The sequence below is a fragment of the Pipistrellus kuhlii genome, unplaced genomic scaffold, assembly GCF_014108245.1.
Source record: "Pipistrellus kuhlii isolate mPipKuh1 unplaced genomic scaffold, mPipKuh1.p scaffold_m20_p_2, whole genome shotgun sequence".
In the NCBI taxonomy this organism is placed as follows: Eukaryota; Metazoa; Chordata; class Mammalia; order Chiroptera; family Vespertilionidae; genus Pipistrellus; species Pipistrellus kuhlii.
In genome coordinates this window covers 23,648,611-23,668,592 of record NW_023425515.1, presented here as the reverse complement: position 1 = coordinate 23,668,592, position 19,982 = coordinate 23,648,611, and the positions used below count along the sequence as shown (strand labels likewise).

Sequence of the window (19,982 nt, the reverse complement as noted above, 5' to 3'; positions counted from 1 at the left end):
AACTCTTCATCCCTCACAATTCAAAACATTTGTTAAACTTGGTGGTTATCACCCGTTAAATGTCAGTAGTGCCGTCCAATGATTGTGAAAATCAAAAACACCTCCCCACATTTTCAAATCTTGTTGCTCTAGTTAGGAAGTAGTGATCTTTGTATTAATCAAATTTCTTACACTAGCTTGGTAAAAAAAAAAAAAAAAAAAAAAAAAAAAAAAAAAAAAAAAAAAAAAATTTTTTCCTTGTTGCTGATGGATGGCCTCACAGATGTCTGGTGAAAGAGTGAGGATGATGTGGCTGAGACACGGTAAGAACCAGGACTGGAAATGGAAAGCTGTTGAGAGCCCAGGGAGACGTCTTCTCTTTGAACTTTGTATGTGTGTGTATATCTACTTTATTCTTTTCTTATAATGAACAAATTATGAATTTACCTAACAGACCAAATGTCACCTTCTTGATTCCAAATCTAAATTCTCATCAAATCAGCCTGGACTAGATACTGACTTCCTGTCCAATGTCTCTTGGACTTCTGTATGTCCTCTTTCAAAAAGTGTTTTTATTTAGGTCCCTTGTCCATTTTTCTTTTTTTTTTGATTGGGTTGTTTATCTCCCTTTTAAGTTGTGTGAGTTTCCTATAAATTTTCTCAGAAATCGTATTGGAAAACATGTTCTCCCATGCAGTGGACTTTCTTGTTGTTTTGTTGATGGTTTCTTTTGCTGTGCAGAAGCTTTTTATTTTGATGAAGTCCCATTTGTTTATTTTTCCTTAGTTTCCATTGCCCTAGGAGCTGTATCAGTAAAGATGCTGCTACGACAGATGCCTACTATTTTGCTGCCTATTGCTTCTTCTAAGATTTTTATGGTTTCTCGTCTTACGTTTAAATCCTTTTTCCATTTTGAGTTTATTTTTATGTATTTTTATTTTTTTGTAATGTGGTTTATCTACTTTGCTATTAGCAAAGTTGTATTAGCCTCATAAAAAGAATTTAGAAATATTTTTCTTCTATTTTCTGAATGTGTTTGTGTTGGATTGGTATAATTTTTTCCTTAAATATTGGTTATAACTTATTAGTGAAACAGTATGAGTCTGGGATTTTTTTTCTCATAGAAAGATTTTGAATTATTAATTTAAAAAAAATTCCTTATTCTATTCTAATTTTCTAGAATCAATTTTGGTAACTTGTAGTTTTCACTGGATGTTATTAAAATGTTGGCATAATATATATTTTTATTGATTTTTTTACCAAGAGGAAGGTAGAGGGATATAGAGTTAGAAACATTGATGAGAAAGAAACATCAATCAGCTGCCTCCTGCACACTCCCTACTGGGTATATGCCTGCAACCAAGGTACATGCCCTTGACCAGAACCAAATCTGGGACAATTGAGTCCGAACGCCAATGTGCTATAAGCCAAACTGGTTAGGACTGGCATCATTTTTTAAATTTCTCTATAATCTTTTTAATTTCTGCAGAATAGTGATGTTCCTTATTTCATTATTTATTTTGTTAATTTGTATTTTACTCTTTATTTTTCTCAGTCAGTCTACCCATGGCTTTATAATTTTTCAAGTCTACTTAACAAACCAAGTTTTGATTTCATCGATTTATTCATTTTTTTTCTATTCATTGACACCACATATGTTATGTTTTCATGATCAGTCAATTGAAGGTATTGTCTATTTTTTTTGTGTGTGTGTGGTTTATTTAGTTTTTAATCCAAAGATTATTTAGAAGTAGCTTATTCTACTTCTAAATATTTTGTTTCACAAAATAAGTTGTTGCTGTTTTTTAATTTTAATTTTTTTATGGAGGTCAAAGATCATGCTTTCTATGATTTCAAGCCTAATGAATTTATTACCACTTATTTTATGTGAAGCATATGGTCTATCATGAAGAATGACTCATGTGCACTTGTGAATAATTCATATTGTGATGTTGTGAGGTTGAGGGTTCTTTAAATGTGATTTACTTGATGGTGGTGTTCAAGTTTTCTATATCCTTATTGATTTTTGCCTAGCTATTTCATTAATTTCTGATGGGGGCATTAACATTTCTAACTGTAATTTTTAATGGGCTTAAAATCTTTTTAGTTACTAGTATGTCTGTTGTTGCTTTATATATTTTGGTGCTCTGTTGTTAGTTGCATATATAATTGTTAGAATTTCCTATTTTATTGGCTGTTATTATTATAAAATATTTCTCCTTGTCTTATTTCTTATTAATATAACCACTCCAGTTTTTTTATTGTTATTACTTTCAAGGTATATGTGTGTATATATATATATATATATATATATATATATATATATATATTTTTTTTTTTTTTTTTTCTTCATCCTCTTACTTTAAACTATTTGTCTTTGAATTTAAAGTTAGTTCATAAATGAGCTCATATTGGGTCTTGCTTTTTTTAAAAAAAAAATCAAGCCTGACACTTTCTGCCTCTTAATGGTAGTATTTAGTTCATTTACATTTAATGTAATTAGTGATGTATTTGGGTTTATCTTCCGTGTTGCTATTTGTTTTTCAGATGTCTGTGTGGTTTTTTTTGTTGTTGTTGTTGTTATTTTATTCCTTCTTAATGCTTTATTTTGTATTAAACAAATTTTATATTGTACTATTGAAATTTTTGATGTGTGTATGAGTGTGTGCATAATGGATATAGATATATTTATTCAGTGATTCTACTAAGTATTATAATATACATCTTGTAAAAATTTACTTCACATTAACACTGATTTACTTTGGTAAAAGATTGTGTAAATGGCTTTAACTTAACTCTATGTTTCTCCAGTTCTTTGTGATATTATTATACACAATACTGATTCATATCAATGTTATAAACCCACAGCAGTGTTAATGTTATTGCTATATATAATTTTGTGCCCTTAAAAAATTAAGAGAAGAAAAGATAAACTAAATATTTAAGCATGTTTTACATTTATCTATATATTAATGTTCCTGGAATTCTACTTTTTTTCTGGTAAATTTAATACCTTTTAGTCTTAAAATCTTTTTTAAGTCATTCTTTTAAGGCAGAAATAATAATGCTAATAGTGAATTATATCTTACTTGTCTACTTGGGAAAGTCTGAATTTTTTGCTTTATTTTAGAAGGATGGTTTGCTGAAAATAGATTTATTTTTGGCTTTTTTTTTTTCTTTCAGCACTTGGTATCATTTCACTGCTGCCTGGTCTTCATTTTTTTCAGATGCAAAATCAGCTGTTACTCATATTAATGTATGCTTATATGTGATGGGTCATTTTTCTTTTGTTGCTTTCAAGTTTTTCTGGTTGTCGTTGGCTTTCAGTAGTTTCTTTATAATATGTCTCTGTATGAATCTCCTTATATTCATCATCAGGTTTAGTGAGTTTCTTAGATTTTTAAAGTAATACTTTTCATCAAATATGAGAATTTGGGAACATTCATTTCTTCATATATTTTCTGTTCTTTTCTCTCCCTCTGATACTCTCTCTAAATGTATGTTGGATGCTTGATGCTGTTCCCTAGGTCTCTAAAAGTACAAAATATTCATTTTCTTCAATCTTTTCCTCTTTGGTTTTCAAATTGGATAATGTATCTTGATCTATTATCAAGTTCACTAAGTCATCCTTTGTGGGGAAGCAGAGGACTTGGTTGGACAGTCTCTAAGGAAGAATCTCTGAAAGATCAGGGCCTCTAGGGAGACCTTGCCTAAATTAGCAGCCTCTGCCTTGATTTTTCCAAACTAGTCCCAGCCCCTGGGTGTTTTGTTGGAATCACTATGTTTAGTCTTTAGATCTGACCTTGTAGAAGCATGTGCTTTCTCAAGATTACTTACTCTGCTGATTGTTATCTAGAGGTTAATTTCAGTTCAAGCTGTTGTTATAATAAAAGCCCAAGGCGGCAGACAATCGGGGCTGTTTTGGTGCCTCCTGCCAAGCAGCCCTATAGCTCTCTCTTTCACAGAAATGTGTGTCAGAGTAACCCATTCATCCATCACTCAGGGTCTGCTGGTCAGTCCTGACAATCCTTCTTCCATTTTATGTCTCTTCTTAACCTATGTAGGTCATACTCAATAATTTTCATTTTGTTCTCTTGATGATTTCCATTTCTTAATCAGCCTTTCTATAGTGCTCTCATTTTCAAGATCATCCCATTAAATGTTTGGCTGGCCTACTGCTTTCCCCAAGTGGGACCAAAACATCAGGTTTTCCGACCTATAGGTTTTCCTCATTCTCTTACAACCAAATTCACTAGATTGTTGATAATGCCACAGAAACCTCAAGATTCTGCTTTCTGTTGAGAATCAAGCACGCTCCCTATCAAGCAAGGCCAGTCTTGCCCTATTTACACTGATAGAGTTGGGAAGAGAAATATAAAATAGGAGCAGTCGGACACTCTTCACTAATGTCACAGTAGTTTTTCTTGACTACTTCTTGTTGTTTGATGTTGGTTGATTTCCTGAAATAGCTTTTAACAAATGTACCCAAAATAATATTTATTTTATGGAGGGACAATTATTTACTGACCTCTCTAGTATATCCTAGTCTGAAGTCCCACTTCTGCCTATTAATTAGGGAGAAATTCTGTTTTCTGTGAATTTTAACAATTTATTTTACAGAGAAGTAGTATATTGTGATCTAAATAAAAAGGCAGCAATCATTTGAATGCACTACTCTATCACTCTGCAGGGTGTTTTTCATTCAGAATGTATATTCTTCATAACAGCTCTGCAAGGTAACTATTGTCTTCATTTTACAGGTACAAACACTTAGGCTTAGCGAGGTACAATCATTTCCCTTTTGTACTATTATTGATAGTGCTTTTTATTTTATCTGTGTTGACATTGACTTAGCTTGGGTAGAAGCAACACATTCAAATGGAAGTTTCAGTCATTTTTATCTCAGTAAATTAGTTAAATTTGATTCAACCAGCAATGTTCTAGTTGCAGTGTGAAGGATAGGGCTTCAGGGAGGAGAATTGAAAGAAGGCAATGTAAAACATTGTGTGTAAGGCAGAATGAGACATGGTTCCCTCTCTCAAGAATTCACAAAAGGGAAGACAGCTGTATTCAACCAACTGTAACACTACTGACTGATAAGTGTTTTGACATAGAGATGCTCCAAACTGAATGTGCATTCAAGTTACTTGTGAAACTGCAGATTCTGAGTCAGTGAGTCTGAATGGGACCTGACAGTTTGTGTTTTTAGAGAGTTTCCAGGGATGGAGATGCTGCTGATTTATGGGCCACACATTGAGCAGCAAAGCTCTATGGGTGTAAGCAGGGTTTATAAGAGCATGCAGAAAATATGCCTATTTTGCTCCAATTAGTTGAGGAAGAAAACTTTGTCTCGAAGAGATTAAACAGTTTGCCCTTTTAAGCTACTTTTAATAATGCCATTGGATATTCATTGGAACTGGATAACATTTGATCTGGGCCTAAAGTGATAAAGAGAATTATAATAGGAGCACTCACCTTTCCAAGTAGGGAGGAAGACTTTGGTAAGGCAAGGAAATAAAATATAAATATATTTATTTATGTACATTATTAAAGGGAAACACCTTTTTTATAACATTTTCTTTTTATTAGCTCAAGCAATACCCAGTTAGGGGTAATTTCCAAATACGCTTGCTATAGTAAAAGTTGTTTACTATAGTTTGACTAAGAGTTTGACTTGGATGTTCCTAAGACACCTTCCCTCTTAAGCAATTATTTGGTGACTTTTACCTGTAACATTCAACTTGGTCAATATGTTACTTCCAAAGTCACTATACACCATACGATGAAAAGGATAGAACAGGCACATTCGTTTTTTTTCACCTTGACATTGGAAACTTGTTACTGCTTCCCACACTCAGTAGCTATCACAGAGATCCATGGGATTCAAGGGAAGAATTTCACTAGGTGGGGAGGGGAAAGCATCTAGCAATTAGTTGTCAATTCTTCTCTGGAGTGAGTATGGCAAATGGGTCTGGAGAACAGGAAGCTATAAGTTATTAATATGTGTGATACATTTTTCACATATCTGGGAACTTTTAAATATTGTAAAATAGTATGTTACAGTACTATAGTGAATTTCTAGGTTTATTGATCCTGTTAAACATATGTCTCTTAATTAAGAGATAGGTGATTTAAGTTTGTTCTATAATCCTACTCTTATAGAATACTTGTAACTTTGTTGTTCAAAACTTTTTTTTCAAAGTTTATGTTGCCCCCAACCCTCCCATATACATGCATCACAGAGAAGATGAGCAGAAGGAGAATCTCGGATCCTCCCTTCAGTTTGATGCTGCTTGCTCAAACCTGAAATAAGTAAATAAATTAAAACAAACAAAAGTAATCTTATTTTTAAGAAAGCATAACTAAAGCGCATTTTGTGTTAATTCAGTAGGGAACAGGATTAGGCTAAAAGAAGAAAAACCTTGGCTCTAAATCATTTTGTACCCATTGGCTTTGACCTAAGCTTTATGAGCTTGGGTTTCCTTGTCCAAGTAATGGGGATCAAAATATCTGTTAAATATCTGTCCCTCTATTGAAATAATTGCTTTAAGAATAAGAAAAATAAAGTATACATATACACTTTTAAAACGGAGGAAAGTAATATTTAAATATTCCATTTTTGTGAGAAAGAAAATTCCAGTTTATTGGCATTTTATTTATCCAGAATTAACAGAACTTTAAGACATTTAGATATACAGTATTCCATTTTATCAGTTATCCATGATGTTTATCATATATTTAATAGTAAATTTAATATGGAATGAAATCATTTTTTGGCTATTTCATAGTCTTTTAAAATGCTCCCTAAAAATGTTACAAAAATTATTGTAACATTGATAGCAAGATACATTTTAGGCAAGAGTAATCTTTCTTTTGTGCTATTTAATTTTATATATATATATATATATATATATATATATATATATATATATTTGAATGATGATTCTATTGTAATACTTTTATGTAAAAATAATACCAATAGTTTAAATTTTGATTTAATAAGATGAAAACTAGATATTTTAACCATCTTTTATATCAACAGAACTTCATTCTAGGAAATATGAAATCAGACTTAGATAGGATTATGTTTAGAAAATATTTGCCAAAATGCAGTTATTTCTGGAAGCAGTATCATTGGCTTGAATATTTTCTCTTGTCTTCCTTTCATGTTTTTTCTTGTTAAATCAATTGTATTCAGCTTCAATTTATAAACAATAACATGCACTCAACATTTCTCATATAAATAATAGCATGCACTTATTTGTGGTAAAATACCAATAACATAAATGTTTTCATCTTAAACATTTTAAGTGTACAGTTCAGCAATGTTAAGTGCAATGAGTAGTAAATAAGCCATAGAAATCTAGTGCACAGTATTATGAATATGCACAATAATATTGTATTATAATTATGAATATATATATATATATATATATATATATATATATATATTAAAAAGACTGAATAGGTGTAAATGGGCTTTTGAATGATCATTGTGAAGTTTGGACTAGACACCATAGATTTGTGAAAGCACAACAATTATGTGCATAGGTCACCGTAGTCATTTTTTCAGATATAACATTAATTCAGTGTGAAATAACACCAGTTAATTTGATGTTCACTGATTTATTCAAGAATCAGATTGGATCTTAACAAATTTTCAAAAGGTCATTCTGGAAAATTTCCATATAATTTTAGCTATTTAAATAGGTAAGTAGTTGAAATTTTAAAAATAGGAATATTTCCATGAGAGAGTCCAAATGAATTATTTCTCATCCCTGCCAGAGTTTTCCCCTGTCTTGAGGACATTTGCTAAGAAGTAAGACTTGCTGCTTTTGCTCCCAATGCCAGGCTCTCCCTGGAGTTTGTTAGGTTCAAGCTCAGGTGGCATTCAGCATCCTGCAGTGTCCCGGGGGCAAACCCAGGGAGTTCTGATAGGAGACTCCTCAGAAGAAGGCCTTCCCGAGATTTGCCTGTTCCTTTTGATTCTGAAGAAGGCTCTTGGAAAGCTTCTTTGAATTATTTTTTCTCAGTCCTTTACTTTTATTAATCTTTGTTGTTGAAGGTATTACATATGTCCCATTTTTCTCCCATTGACCCCTTCAGGCCTGCTTCTTTCCCCCACCCCAGGCCTCCACCACCCTATTGTCTGTGTAAACATATGCATATACATTCTTGATCTCTTCCCACCCATCCACCCAACCCCACCTTCCCTCTGAGATTCAGCAGTCTGTCCCATGTTTCTATGTCTCTGGATCCATTTTGTTCAACAGTTTATTTTGTTCATTAGATTCCACATATGAGTGAGATCACGTGGTACTTGTTTTTCTCTGATTGGCTTATTTCACTTAGCACAATGCTCTTCAGATCAGCGATCGCCAACCTTCCAGACCTCAGGGACCATCGATTGGCGACTGCTGCTCCAGATCATTTATTTTAATTCTGGAGTCCTTCTGCTCCTTCCCCACAAACCTCATTTTTACTATATGTTATTTTTCAGGCATGGTGGTAGCCACACAGAGATTTAAGGAGATATGATTTTTTTATTCTATGAGCTTACATGGTGTCATGGGATAGATAGACGCCACAAGATGATCTAAAATTACTCTTGTAGGGGTTGGTAGGAAGAGAGTACAGAGAAGGGGCACTGCACACAGCTGGAGAAGGAAGGCCGGGAAAGGTTCCTGATGTGGGAGTAAAGGGTGACAAATCCTGGAGAAGGAGAGGTCTGAGAGGCAAAGAAAACAGTGGAGGGTGGAGGGCCTCCCTGGTAACTGACACTCATGAGCAGAGGTGCCACACGTAGAAAGCCTTGCAGTGCGGAGAGACTTCAGGAACTACAGGTAGATGCACTTCCTGTGTCTCCACTTTTAAACAGCTAATAGTTTCTAAAGATGTTTTATCACCAAGGAATACTTATGACTGCTTATTCAGGCTCCGACCAGATAAGCTATATTTAGTTCTTTCGCCATGGTGTGCATAAAATTACCCGTCTACTTATGTGGGGTTGGAAAGGCTGTGAGTCATTAGAATGATACTATACACCTGGGTCACTTCCCAGCTCTGCCACCCACTCACCATGTGACCAAGGGCAAGTCATCTAAACATGCAGAGCTTTTGTTTCTTTATCCCTGAAACAGATAAAAATAGGAACGCTTCAGAGTTGACTTTAGGATTAAATAACATGTTTTTAAGATACTTAGGCTAACGTGAGCCCAAACTAGCCCCTCCAAACAGTGTAGCTGTCACTATTATATCGGTTGATATAAATGTCAATTTGTATTTTTAAATATTAAGTAAAATACATTGAATTTAGTAGGAACGGAATAACGAAAACATAATGTGAGGTATCTAAATTACAGAAGGCTTATAGATTTGGCTTTTTAGTTACATTTTTGTTCCTTTATTAACAGACAAAAACTCAAATATTATCCAATGTATTGGATGTTGCCCATCGGTTTATCAAGGAAGTGAGCCCAGATAAACTCAAAGGGGAGAATCGCTCTCCAAAAGAGATTAGTAAACGTCAGCATCGACCCAAACCACCTCCGCTGCAGGGGAGCAGCTGCCAGGTAAGCTGTGGGAAATGTAGGAGACATTTCTGTCATATATGGTCCTGGAGACTGGCATGCCTATACTGTAGAGTTTTGCAGATTATTTTATCACATTGTTTTTTAATCTGATTTTTTTTTATTGATCAAAAACATCTCGACTATAACAATCCCTTTAAGGAGATTGCTTTGATTGTACTGGATACTGATATCTTTTAAAAATATATATTTTATTGATTTTTTACAGAGAGGAAGGCAGAAAGATAGACAGAAATATCGATGAGAGAGAAACATCGATCAGCTGCCTCTTGCATACCCTCCATCGGGGATGTGCCTGCAACCAAGGCACATGCCCTTGACTGGAATCGAACCTGGGGCTGACTCCTCAGTCCGCAGGCCGATGCTCTATCCACTGAGCCAAACTGGTTAGGGCTGGATGCTGATTTCTTGATGAATGATCCTTTGACCCTGTGGCTTTCTGGGCATTTCCACCATCGCAGGAAAAGAATGAGTATTTGGGAGGAACATAAAAATAGAGAACACAATGCAATATAATGAATTTATATTAATCAGGACGTCAGAGGCTAAGAGTACAAACCTTGCCAAGTGTTTTAGGTGACAGTGAATCTCGCAGTTTTTTATAATAGGATTTATATCAAAAGCTGGTAGTTATTGAGACTGATTACTGACCCCATAATGTGCTAGATAAGTTTCATCAGCTCATGTCCATATTTTTATAATAGGATTGCTGTATTGACATTTTAGCAAAAGACAAACTTCCTCAGATTTTGATCTATGCAATAACCCTTATTTCTTTGCCTCTCCCCTTCCCACTGCAGTTTGGAATAGTGCCTGACCTGTCCATAGTCACACAGCTTGTTACTTGGTGGGTCTGGAATTGCATCAGTCTGAATTCCAAACCCATGCTCACAGAGTATAAGGGAAAGTGTGCTCTATGCTAGTCTGACCTCTTTCAGAAGAAGAACTATGCTTGAATTGTCCAGGAAAGTCAGCATATTTGAATGGATTTCATGTTTGTGAGGAATCACTGAATTATGAATTAAAGCCTCATAATTATAATAATGTACTGAGGCCTGACAGTGTGCCAGATACTGTCTTAAATATTTTACCTGTAATATCCATTTTTGTCCTTTCTTAATTATTTCTTTTTTTTTTCAGATGAGAAAATAATGGCAAAAAACATTTTTTATATATGGCCTGAGGTATTATTGATAATGGAACTTATATATGAACCCAGATTTTTATTCCAAATTACTTGCTTTTAGCCACTACTTAGAGACTATGATTTAAGGTTTTTCCTTTATGCCTGCCATTTTTAAAAACTTATTCTATCAATAAAAATGATAAGTCAGCCAAAGCCGGTTTGGCTCAGTGGTAGAGCGTAGGCCTGTGGACTGAAAGGTCCCAGGTTCGATTCCGGTCAAGGGCATGTACTTTGGTTGCGGGCACATTCCCGGTAGGGGGTGTGCAAGAGGCAGCTAGTCGATGTTTCTCTCATCGGTGTTTCTAGCTCTCTATCTCTCTCCCTTCCTCCTCTCTGTGAAATATCAATAAAAAAAAAATAAGTCAACAACTAACATTTATTAAATACCAGATGCTAGGCATTGTGCTTAGTTACTTACCTGCCTTACCTTATTCAATAATCATAATAATCATATGAGTTTTGCATTATTATTACCCCATTTAACAGATGAGGACAATGTGCGCCTAAGTAAATAACCAATGAAAAAGCTACAGAGCTTATTTCTTTGCCTGTGCTTCTAATTACTAGAATAAGTGCTGCCTCTTATCCACATAGGTAACTGCTGTATAGACCCTCACCTCTTGTTTTAAGAACCTTTAATTCAGTGGTTTCATCCGGGAGTATATACATTTTCTCAACCTGAGAAACCTTAAAGAAATACACAGAACTGAGTTTAGCATCTCTATGGGTGGGGTCCAGACATGTGAGGTCTTAGCAACTGTCAGTGATTATTCCTGGTGAATATTCGTGGTTGGGAATTGCTGGAAGCCAATTCCAGCATGTCATAATTGCAAGAGTTTCATCAAAAGGTTGATGAAACTTGGGGGCTCAACAAGGACTGAGTCACATATGTAATCACCTGTTGGAATAACTAAAAGGCACTTCCCCCAAACCTGAATAGGATAATTTTTTGCTGCCAGACAGCTCAGGGCATCTTAATCTACATGTTATTGCCTCCTGTTGGCCAAACACTTGAACAGCATAGACTATTCCCCAATATGACCATGCTTCTGTAAATCCTATCCTTTGAAGTGTATATCTCCACCTTGCCTTAAGACAAACTGTGTTAATAAAAAGCAGTGGTCCTAAGACAAGGAGAACTACCAACAACTTAGAACCTTAGCTCCTTTAGCTGAAGCTCCTCTGACCCCCAATGCCTTTCAAAATTATCTTTTGTCTTTGGACTCTTATTTAATCTAAGCATAGCCTTTCTCCAGATTGCTAAACCCTTCTTAATGCTGGGACAAGAACCCCAGCAGGGAGTCACAGCTATAGACCCTCAGGTGTGCACCCATCTGTAGTGCATGCACTGAAGAGGTGTCCCTATTATATGCTTGGTAGTTGTCTGTATTGAAGAGCAGTGGTTCTCTAATTGTAATAAGCATCAGAAGTATGGTATGTGCATTCCTGGTCTGCCACTCAAATTTTGATTTTTTCCCCCCATCGGTGTTAGAGTACAGGAATCTGATTTTTAATTAACCTACCAAGCAATTCCAAAACCTAGAAGAGTCAAAATGGTGACAATGTTTAATAGCTGTCTTAGGCCTTTTCTTATGGATTCAGGCCCCTGGGTATCCTTGGAAAGGGGTGCGATTCATGGAAGAGCTTTCATTTTAGAGACTAAAACCTGGATTTGAAATACTGACCTTGATTTTCTTACAAGCTTTCATAACATCCAGCATTTTACTTTGCTTTTTTGATTCTCTGTTTCCTCTTCTGGAAAGTGGCACATATATGAAAATGGGAATAAACATGGCTTGTTGGAACACCTTGTGGCCCAGGAGTGTAATGCATGTGCAGCACTGACTCATCAAATTTTCTATTCCTTTTAGAATTTGGGCAGGGTCATAGGCTCTGAGTGGAAGTGACATATGACAGTCTGGGCTGAAATATTTAAGAACCAATATACAATCTGATGGCTTTTCCCTATTCTGTCACTACTACCGTGTTTCCCCGAAAATAAGACATTTTCCGAAAATAAGACCTAGCACATGGAAACATAAGACATCCCCTGAAAAGAAGACCTAGCACAACTTTGGGAGAAAAAAAATTAATATAAGACACTGTCTTATTTTCGGGGAAACAGGGTATGTGGAAGCCAAGTATTCCAAAGGCATAGCTATAAAATGCAAATGTCTTATATCTCAGACTCTGATTTGTTGCTTGTAAAGGAGCTGCCCTGGGGAGTTGCTACAATCACCACACACTTAAACCATTGCACCAAGTTTTCAATGCTTCTTTATTAGTGCAAACGCACACACACACACACACACACACACACTGTTTAGTGGATGCCTGTAATTACCTTCCCATATATTTCTGAAACTCAATATTTTCCAATCAAATTCATTATTTCTCCTCCAATAGATATTACTATTGGTGTCAGCCTATCTCCCAGCTTCCTAATCTGGCACGAACAGTTAGTTATTTTCAATAGTACTGTCTCTTCTGCCTCTGCACATCCAGTCAGTTACCACGTCCCACACAGTCTACCATCTAAAACCTAGCTTGACTGTTTGGTCATTTCTATTTTTATTGCCATTCTTAATCCTGAAGTTAGCTCTTTCTTCAAGTGAAAAATGTTTATAGGGTGTAAATTTCATTTCATTCTCTCTCCTTCTAGGAATCAATAATATTTCCAATTTTGTATGTAGTTATTTATTGAAACCAATATTAATATACTTTGCAAACTTCTCTGAAAACATGCTTTTTACACTTAATGCAATATTTTAATATCAATTTAAGTGCATTCTAGAACCTTCTCATTCTATATAGTGGCTATAAAATACTCCATTTATTAGACTTATTAAGATCTATTTTCCACTGGTCAACATTTAACATGTTTCAGTATTTTGCCAATACAGTTTCAATCAAACTATAGTATGAAGAATGTTTTTGGAAAATGTTGGTTTGTATACATATTTACATGATAAATTCTGGACATTCCTAACTGAAGAGGGTTATGCATTTGTAATGTTGCTATTGCCAAATGGCCATAAGATTTTCCTTGCATCCAAACTCATTATCTCCCCCCACCCTAATTTCTATCTTTATCTTCAGTGGCTTTGTGTTTCCAATAAGTTTAAGCCTAATTGTCCGTGTGGCAGGCAGGATTCTTCACGATCTGCCCCCTCTTTGTCTTCCCACCCTTTATATTTTTTCATGTCCCACTCTGCTGTAATAATATAAACTACTTTCAGTTTCATGCCATACTGCTGTTTGGCTCCATGTCTCTGTCTATGTATCATTCCCTCTCTCTAGAATCCTGCCCGTGCCACTCTCGGCCCACCGAATTCTTGTTTATCTGAGTTAAATACCTGCACTTGCACCTGTCTCTGTTGTGGGCTTATTAACCTGTGTTCTGTGGCCAGCAGCTAGCACAGTGTCTGGCAGGTTCCCAGCTGGTTTTTCTTTACATTTAAATTTTTTATGCACTTTTTAATCATCTTCTCTCAATTGTACTCTAACAATCTGCCTGTTTATTTTGCAATTAAGGACTGAACATGAAGGATCCTACTTGTGTCTCTAGAAGATACACAATGCCAATTTAGCAATCTGATATCGGTATAGGTAATCCACACTTGGTGATTAAACCTTGGTGTGGAATTTATTTTGCTCTGGCTTCATAATTTGGATTTCTCTGATTCAATGGATAACTGCCAATGCCAACCTTTATTTTTTTCGGTGTGCTCACAGTGGATTTATATTTTATCCTGAATTCATCGTTTCTCCCATCTTTACGCTAAGAAGCATGCAATGTTTCACATGCATTTATTTATTCATTTATTCAACCAACTTTTAATGAGCATCACTTTGAACCTAGTACAGCTCTTGGCACTGAGGGAGGAAAATATCCTCTGATTGCATTGCATTCTAATGGTGTGTCTGAGAGAGAAATAAGTAAATTCACACAGTGATATTATTTTGAGAAAAATAAAGCAGATAAGGGATTAGAAAGTATGTGTGTGTGAGGGGGGGAGGGAGAGTCTGTATTTTTAGGTCATCAGCAAGGTCATCGCCTACTCTGAGTAAGTGACAATTGAGCAGAGATTGACTGAAATGAGTAGAATGACTGTATGGCATGTGGAGAAGACTCACTCCAGGCATTGGGTAAAGATAATGTGCAAAGTCCTTAAGTGGGAAGGTGCTGGGTTAGTTCCCAGAACTGTAAGGATATGTTTGTTTGGAGCAAGGTAAGAGAAGAGGAAAATGGAAGGAATTGAACTGAAAGGCAGGAAGTACAAGGTTGTGTAGGCCCTTGTTAGTCCTAGTAGGGTCTGGGGGCTTCATACAGAATCATTGCAGGGTTTTGAGCAGAGGCCTGCCCTGATCAAATTTGCAAGTTATGAAACACTCTTTCTGCTGTGGGGAGGTGGCAGGAGCAGGAGATTGGAAAATAGGAGGGTCACCTACAAGACTGTTGTCACTTTCCAGGGAGAGCACTGGTGAATAACATAATGATAAACTCTCAGTCCTGTAGGCTCCAGTTTTAATAATTTCTGAAGACACCATTTATAACCGGATACAGTTTGAAAGAAATCAGTGGAGCATATACATAACTAAAACTTGAAAACATTCTATTCTAAGTTTAAAAAGCATGTGACTTTGAATGCCTAACAATTAATGCTATCTTTATTTTATGATCTGGAAAATTTAGGAAAGCATACTTAGATACATTTTTAATTGGTATAGGTGGAAGTTTCAACAACACCAAAAGAAGAGAGTACAAACCCGAGAGACAGGCTCTTGTGTGAAGGGTCATTTGATGAAGAAGCTTCTGCCCAGTCCTTCCAAGAAGTTTTAAATGAATGGAGAACTGGACGTCATAGTGGCAAAGAGGAGCAGAACGTCCCTGCAGCAAAGCCAGGTAAAGCGATTTTTATAAAAAGAATGTTGTAAAAGAATGTTTTATAAAAGAATGTTGAACTTAAAGTTTTTCTCTGTGACTATAAATACAATATTCAAAAATATTAACATTGGGATAGCAGATATAACTCCCCAAGTAATATTCACTGTATGACCAAAGGTTAGTGGTTTAATATTTAGAGAACCTATGATATTTATCCATGAAGATGTGCATAGTTGTATTTTATTCATTCTCACTGCTTAAGCATCTTCTGTTATAGGAACATATCGTACATAATAGTACTATCTGCCTGTTTGAATGTAGGTGGTTATTTGGGTTGGTTCTCATTTTTTGCTATACAAATGGATGATGCTGTCGTGAATATTCTTGTACAGATATCTTGGAACACATGTGCCCACATTTCTAGGGTGTCTATTCCTGGGAGTGGAAGAGCTGGGTCATTGGGTGTGCTCAACTACACTAGATAAAGCTGAATTATTTACCTAAGTGTATCCGTTAACATTCTCACCTGCAGAGTGGGAAAGGGTTGGTTGCTTCCCATGACCACCAACACTTAAATAATCAGATTTTTAAAAGTGTTGCTGGACTGATAGAGATAAAATGGTACATCTAATTTTGCATCTCATTTCAAATGATATGAATATCTTTTCATGTGTTTTTTGGCCCCATTTCTTTTAATAATGTGCTTTGAATTTCCAAGTTTTCTAGTTATTTCCCGGAAATCTCCATCAGTTTTAAGTCCCTCTGAATAGTGGTTTCAATTTGTAGTACTTCAGAAACATGTAAAGCATCTGGAAGTAAATTGCCAGGTTGACATCAATTCACGAAGAAAGCTGTCTCCTCCAGGTGCCACCTTCTGAGTCATTTCTTTTTCCCATCATCTGTAACTATTATTGTCAGTGGCTATAACACATACCTTTACCTTTATGTTTGTGTGTGTTTATGGAATATACAATGACTCTATTTGTATTTATCTGTTAGCGTTTAAAAGAATTAGTTGCTTTTAAAAACCTTGTGAATCATAAGATTAAAAAAAACATTTTTATTGATTTTAGAGAGGAATGGAGAGGAGAGAGAGATAGAAATATCAAAGATGAGAGATAACCATTGATAAGCTGCCTCCTGCAAGCCCCACACTGGGAATCAAGTCTGCATCCTGGGTAGTAGGCATGTGCCCTGACCAGGAATCAAACCGTGACCTCCTGGTTCAGAGGTCATTGCTTAACCACTGAGGCACTCTGGCCGGGCAATCATAAGATTCTTCTATTTCAAGGGATTATGGGAGAAAACTATCTACACAGTTATTTGATAAATCATCAATATTTAAAACTTTTGCATTATTTAATCCCAGATAAATATCAAAGCATATTTGACAAGTTCTGTATCATGGGAAAAGTTACAATTTATAGACTAGGTTATATTAACTATGCATGTTAAATATCAAAGCATATTTGACAAGTTCTGTATCATGGGAAATATCAAAGCATATTTGACAAGTTCTGTATCATGGGAAAAGTTACAATTTATAGACTAGGTTATATTAACTATGCATGTTATATATATTGTTATAGATTCAGTGGAAGAATGTGAAGTACAAACCAATCTGAAAATTTGGAGAGAACCACTTCATGTTGAATTTAAAGAAGACAGTATATCCTATATGGACAAATTATGGCTTAAAAAACACAGAAGGTATTTTCTGAATTTTTGCATTATTAATAAGTAATATAAAATGCTATTTATATTTTTGCTTGTGTGACATGCTTTTTTATAGCAATTTTATATGTCTGCTTTATATTTGCATAAATAATTTTAAAGCAATATTAAATCCATGCAAAGATTCTGCTGTTCTAGTAAGAATTTTAATTCTACTTATATATATGATGCATCGTTTATTTAGGGTTTTCCTTGAGAAATCTAAATATAAATGTGGGAAAAGGCACAAAACAACATACAATTTTTAGAATAATAGCAAAATAATGTGATCAATGAAAGATTACGTTGAGAAGGTATTGCTCTCAGACATTTAAAATTAGCATAAGCTTTTGAGGCTATATTTTTCAGAATCTACTTTTAAGCTTATTTAGACCTTTAATTTTGTAATTTTATCAAGAGTGTTCAAATATATTTTATACAAAGACTGTTTCATTGGATTTGACGTTTCATAAGTTGTTTAAATTTAACATTAAATATTAATAAGCAACATTTATTTTTCACAGTTCTTAAGGCTGGGAAGTTCAAGATAAATGTGCCCAAGATTCAGTGTCTGGATAGAGCCTGCTTCCTGGTTCAGAGATGCCCATCTCCTCACTGTCCTCACATGCAGATGGGAGAGTTTTTTTGGTTGCTTTTATAAGAGCTCTAATTCCATTTATGAAGTCTCTACCCTCATGATCTACTCTCCTCCCAAAGACCTCATCTAATACTGTCGCCTTGGGAGCTATGATTTCAACATATGAATTTTGTGGGAACACAGACATTCAGAACAGAGCTTTCTGCTCCTGATCCCTCCAAGGTCATGTCCTACTTTCATGCAAAATATATTCACTCCATTTCAAGAGTCCTAAAATTCTTAACTCATTCCAACACCAATTCAGTAGTCTAAAGTTCACTTTGTTATATAAATATCATCTATTTCAGATATGGATGAGACTCAGTGTATGATTCATTTGGAGGCAAATTGCTTTCTAACTGTGAACCTGTGAAATCAAACATGATATATGCTTCCAAATACAATGGTGGAACGGAAATACACTAAATATCTCTACTCTAAAATAGAGACATAGTGTTTTAGAGTAGAGATATTTAGAAACAGGTCCTGAGCTAGCCTGCAACCCAAAAGGGCAAATCCTATTAGACACCTCAATAATTCTTGAGAATTATCCTCTTTGTGGATGCTCTGCCCTCCAGGCCCACTGGGATGGAGGTTCCACCTTTTAGATACGCTAGAGTAGGGCTCCAGCCTTCTAGACACAAGGAGGCAGCAGACCTTCCCTATAGCTTTGCTGGACCGAGGTTGGGTTCCCAAGTTTCTGGTTGGCTCTGCCCCCATGGCTTTGGGTGGTCTCATTCCTATGGTGGCTGAATGCTCTATTGCATTCCAGTGACTGTCCAGCATGTAATGTGGTAGCACTTGTAGTCTAGGCTCACACAGGTGGCCTGGTCCCTACAGTTTCTCTGGGCATTGCTCTCTTCAAGTAGCCTGGGACTTTCTTGTTCTGTGATGGGAGGGATAGTTCTGAGGATTTCTCTACTGACTTTAGGGTCATCTTTCTTTGTTTTAGATAATAGGCCCTGGCTTCTGTTTAGATGGCTGGCTAATCTCCCTATCAGAGCTTAATCTCCCTAATCCTTTGGCCATATACTTCCTATTTTCTCCTGAACAGGCTCTCATTATTTTTATTATGGATAGTCTGAGAATGTTTCAAATTATTAATTTTGTATGCTCTTTTGATTAGTGAATCTGTCATTAAGAATTTCTCTCTTCTTGCCTTTTACTATGAGCAGCCATGAGAAACCAGTGCTCTCCTTCAACACTGCTTAGAGATTGCCTCAGCCATATGTATAATTTCAAAACTCGCAAGTTCTACCTTTCATAAAACCCTAGGACAGAAACACAAGTCAGGAAAGTTCTGCGCTGGTTTATGAACATAGATCGCTTTTTCTCCATTGTGTAGTAGCATGTTTCTTACTTCCATCTGATATTGAAACAGAATTTTTGGACTGGAACATAGGGTGCTCCCCTGGACTGGAAACCGGATTCTTTGTCTGCCAGAGTCGAAGAATGAATCCACAGACAGAAGATGGTATAGCAAAGGTGGAAGTTTATTAAAAAATAAGTACAGACTCCTGTGTAGGGAGGGGGATAGGGTCCCACTGAGTTCCTTTTCCCTATGGCTTATAAAGGCTTCAGATCCTGGTGCCTTGAGATTCCCCTAGGATTGGCCACTATTCTCTTAGACTGGTTACTATAGTAACTCCTGGGCTCAAAGGTTGAACATCATATGGGGCTTGTGAGGTCCCCCCCCCCCCCAACCCTAACCAGTGCCTCCCCCCCCCCCCCCCCCCCCCCCCCCCCCAGGCTTCCTTATTGTTTTCCTATTCCCTTTGGGCTTTCTTCTTCTCCTGGATGAAGAGCTTCCTTCTTTTTATTGTGTAAATACAGACCTTTTGCTGTTCCCAGCTCCCTCATTCTATGAAAATGTACCTGTTGCAGCTTTTCAGTTCCACTATTCTATGGAAATAAAGCTTCTGCTGCTCTGCAGCGCTGTGCTTCCTCCATGGCCCCTTAATTTCTAAAATTTAAACCTGTCTTTTTCAA

At 35.9% G+C, this 19,982-nt stretch overlaps 1 protein-coding gene across 1 annotated transcript in view; it reads left to right on the top strand.

Moving 5' to 3' along the window:
* The window catches only part of ZBBX (zinc finger B-box domain containing), a 100,026-nt gene that overhangs the window by 35,909 nt on the left and 44,135 nt on the right, over positions 1 to 19,982 (top strand). Inside the window, exons 8-10 of the mRNA XM_045583654.1 lie at positions 9,393 to 9,551; positions 15,487 to 15,661; positions 17,239 to 17,353. Of these exons, the coding sequence (XP_045439610.1) occupies positions 9,393 to 9,551; positions 15,487 to 15,661; positions 17,239 to 17,353 (449 nt within the window). The remainder of the gene's footprint in view (positions 1 to 9,392; positions 9,552 to 15,486; positions 15,662 to 17,238; positions 17,354 to 19,982) is intronic.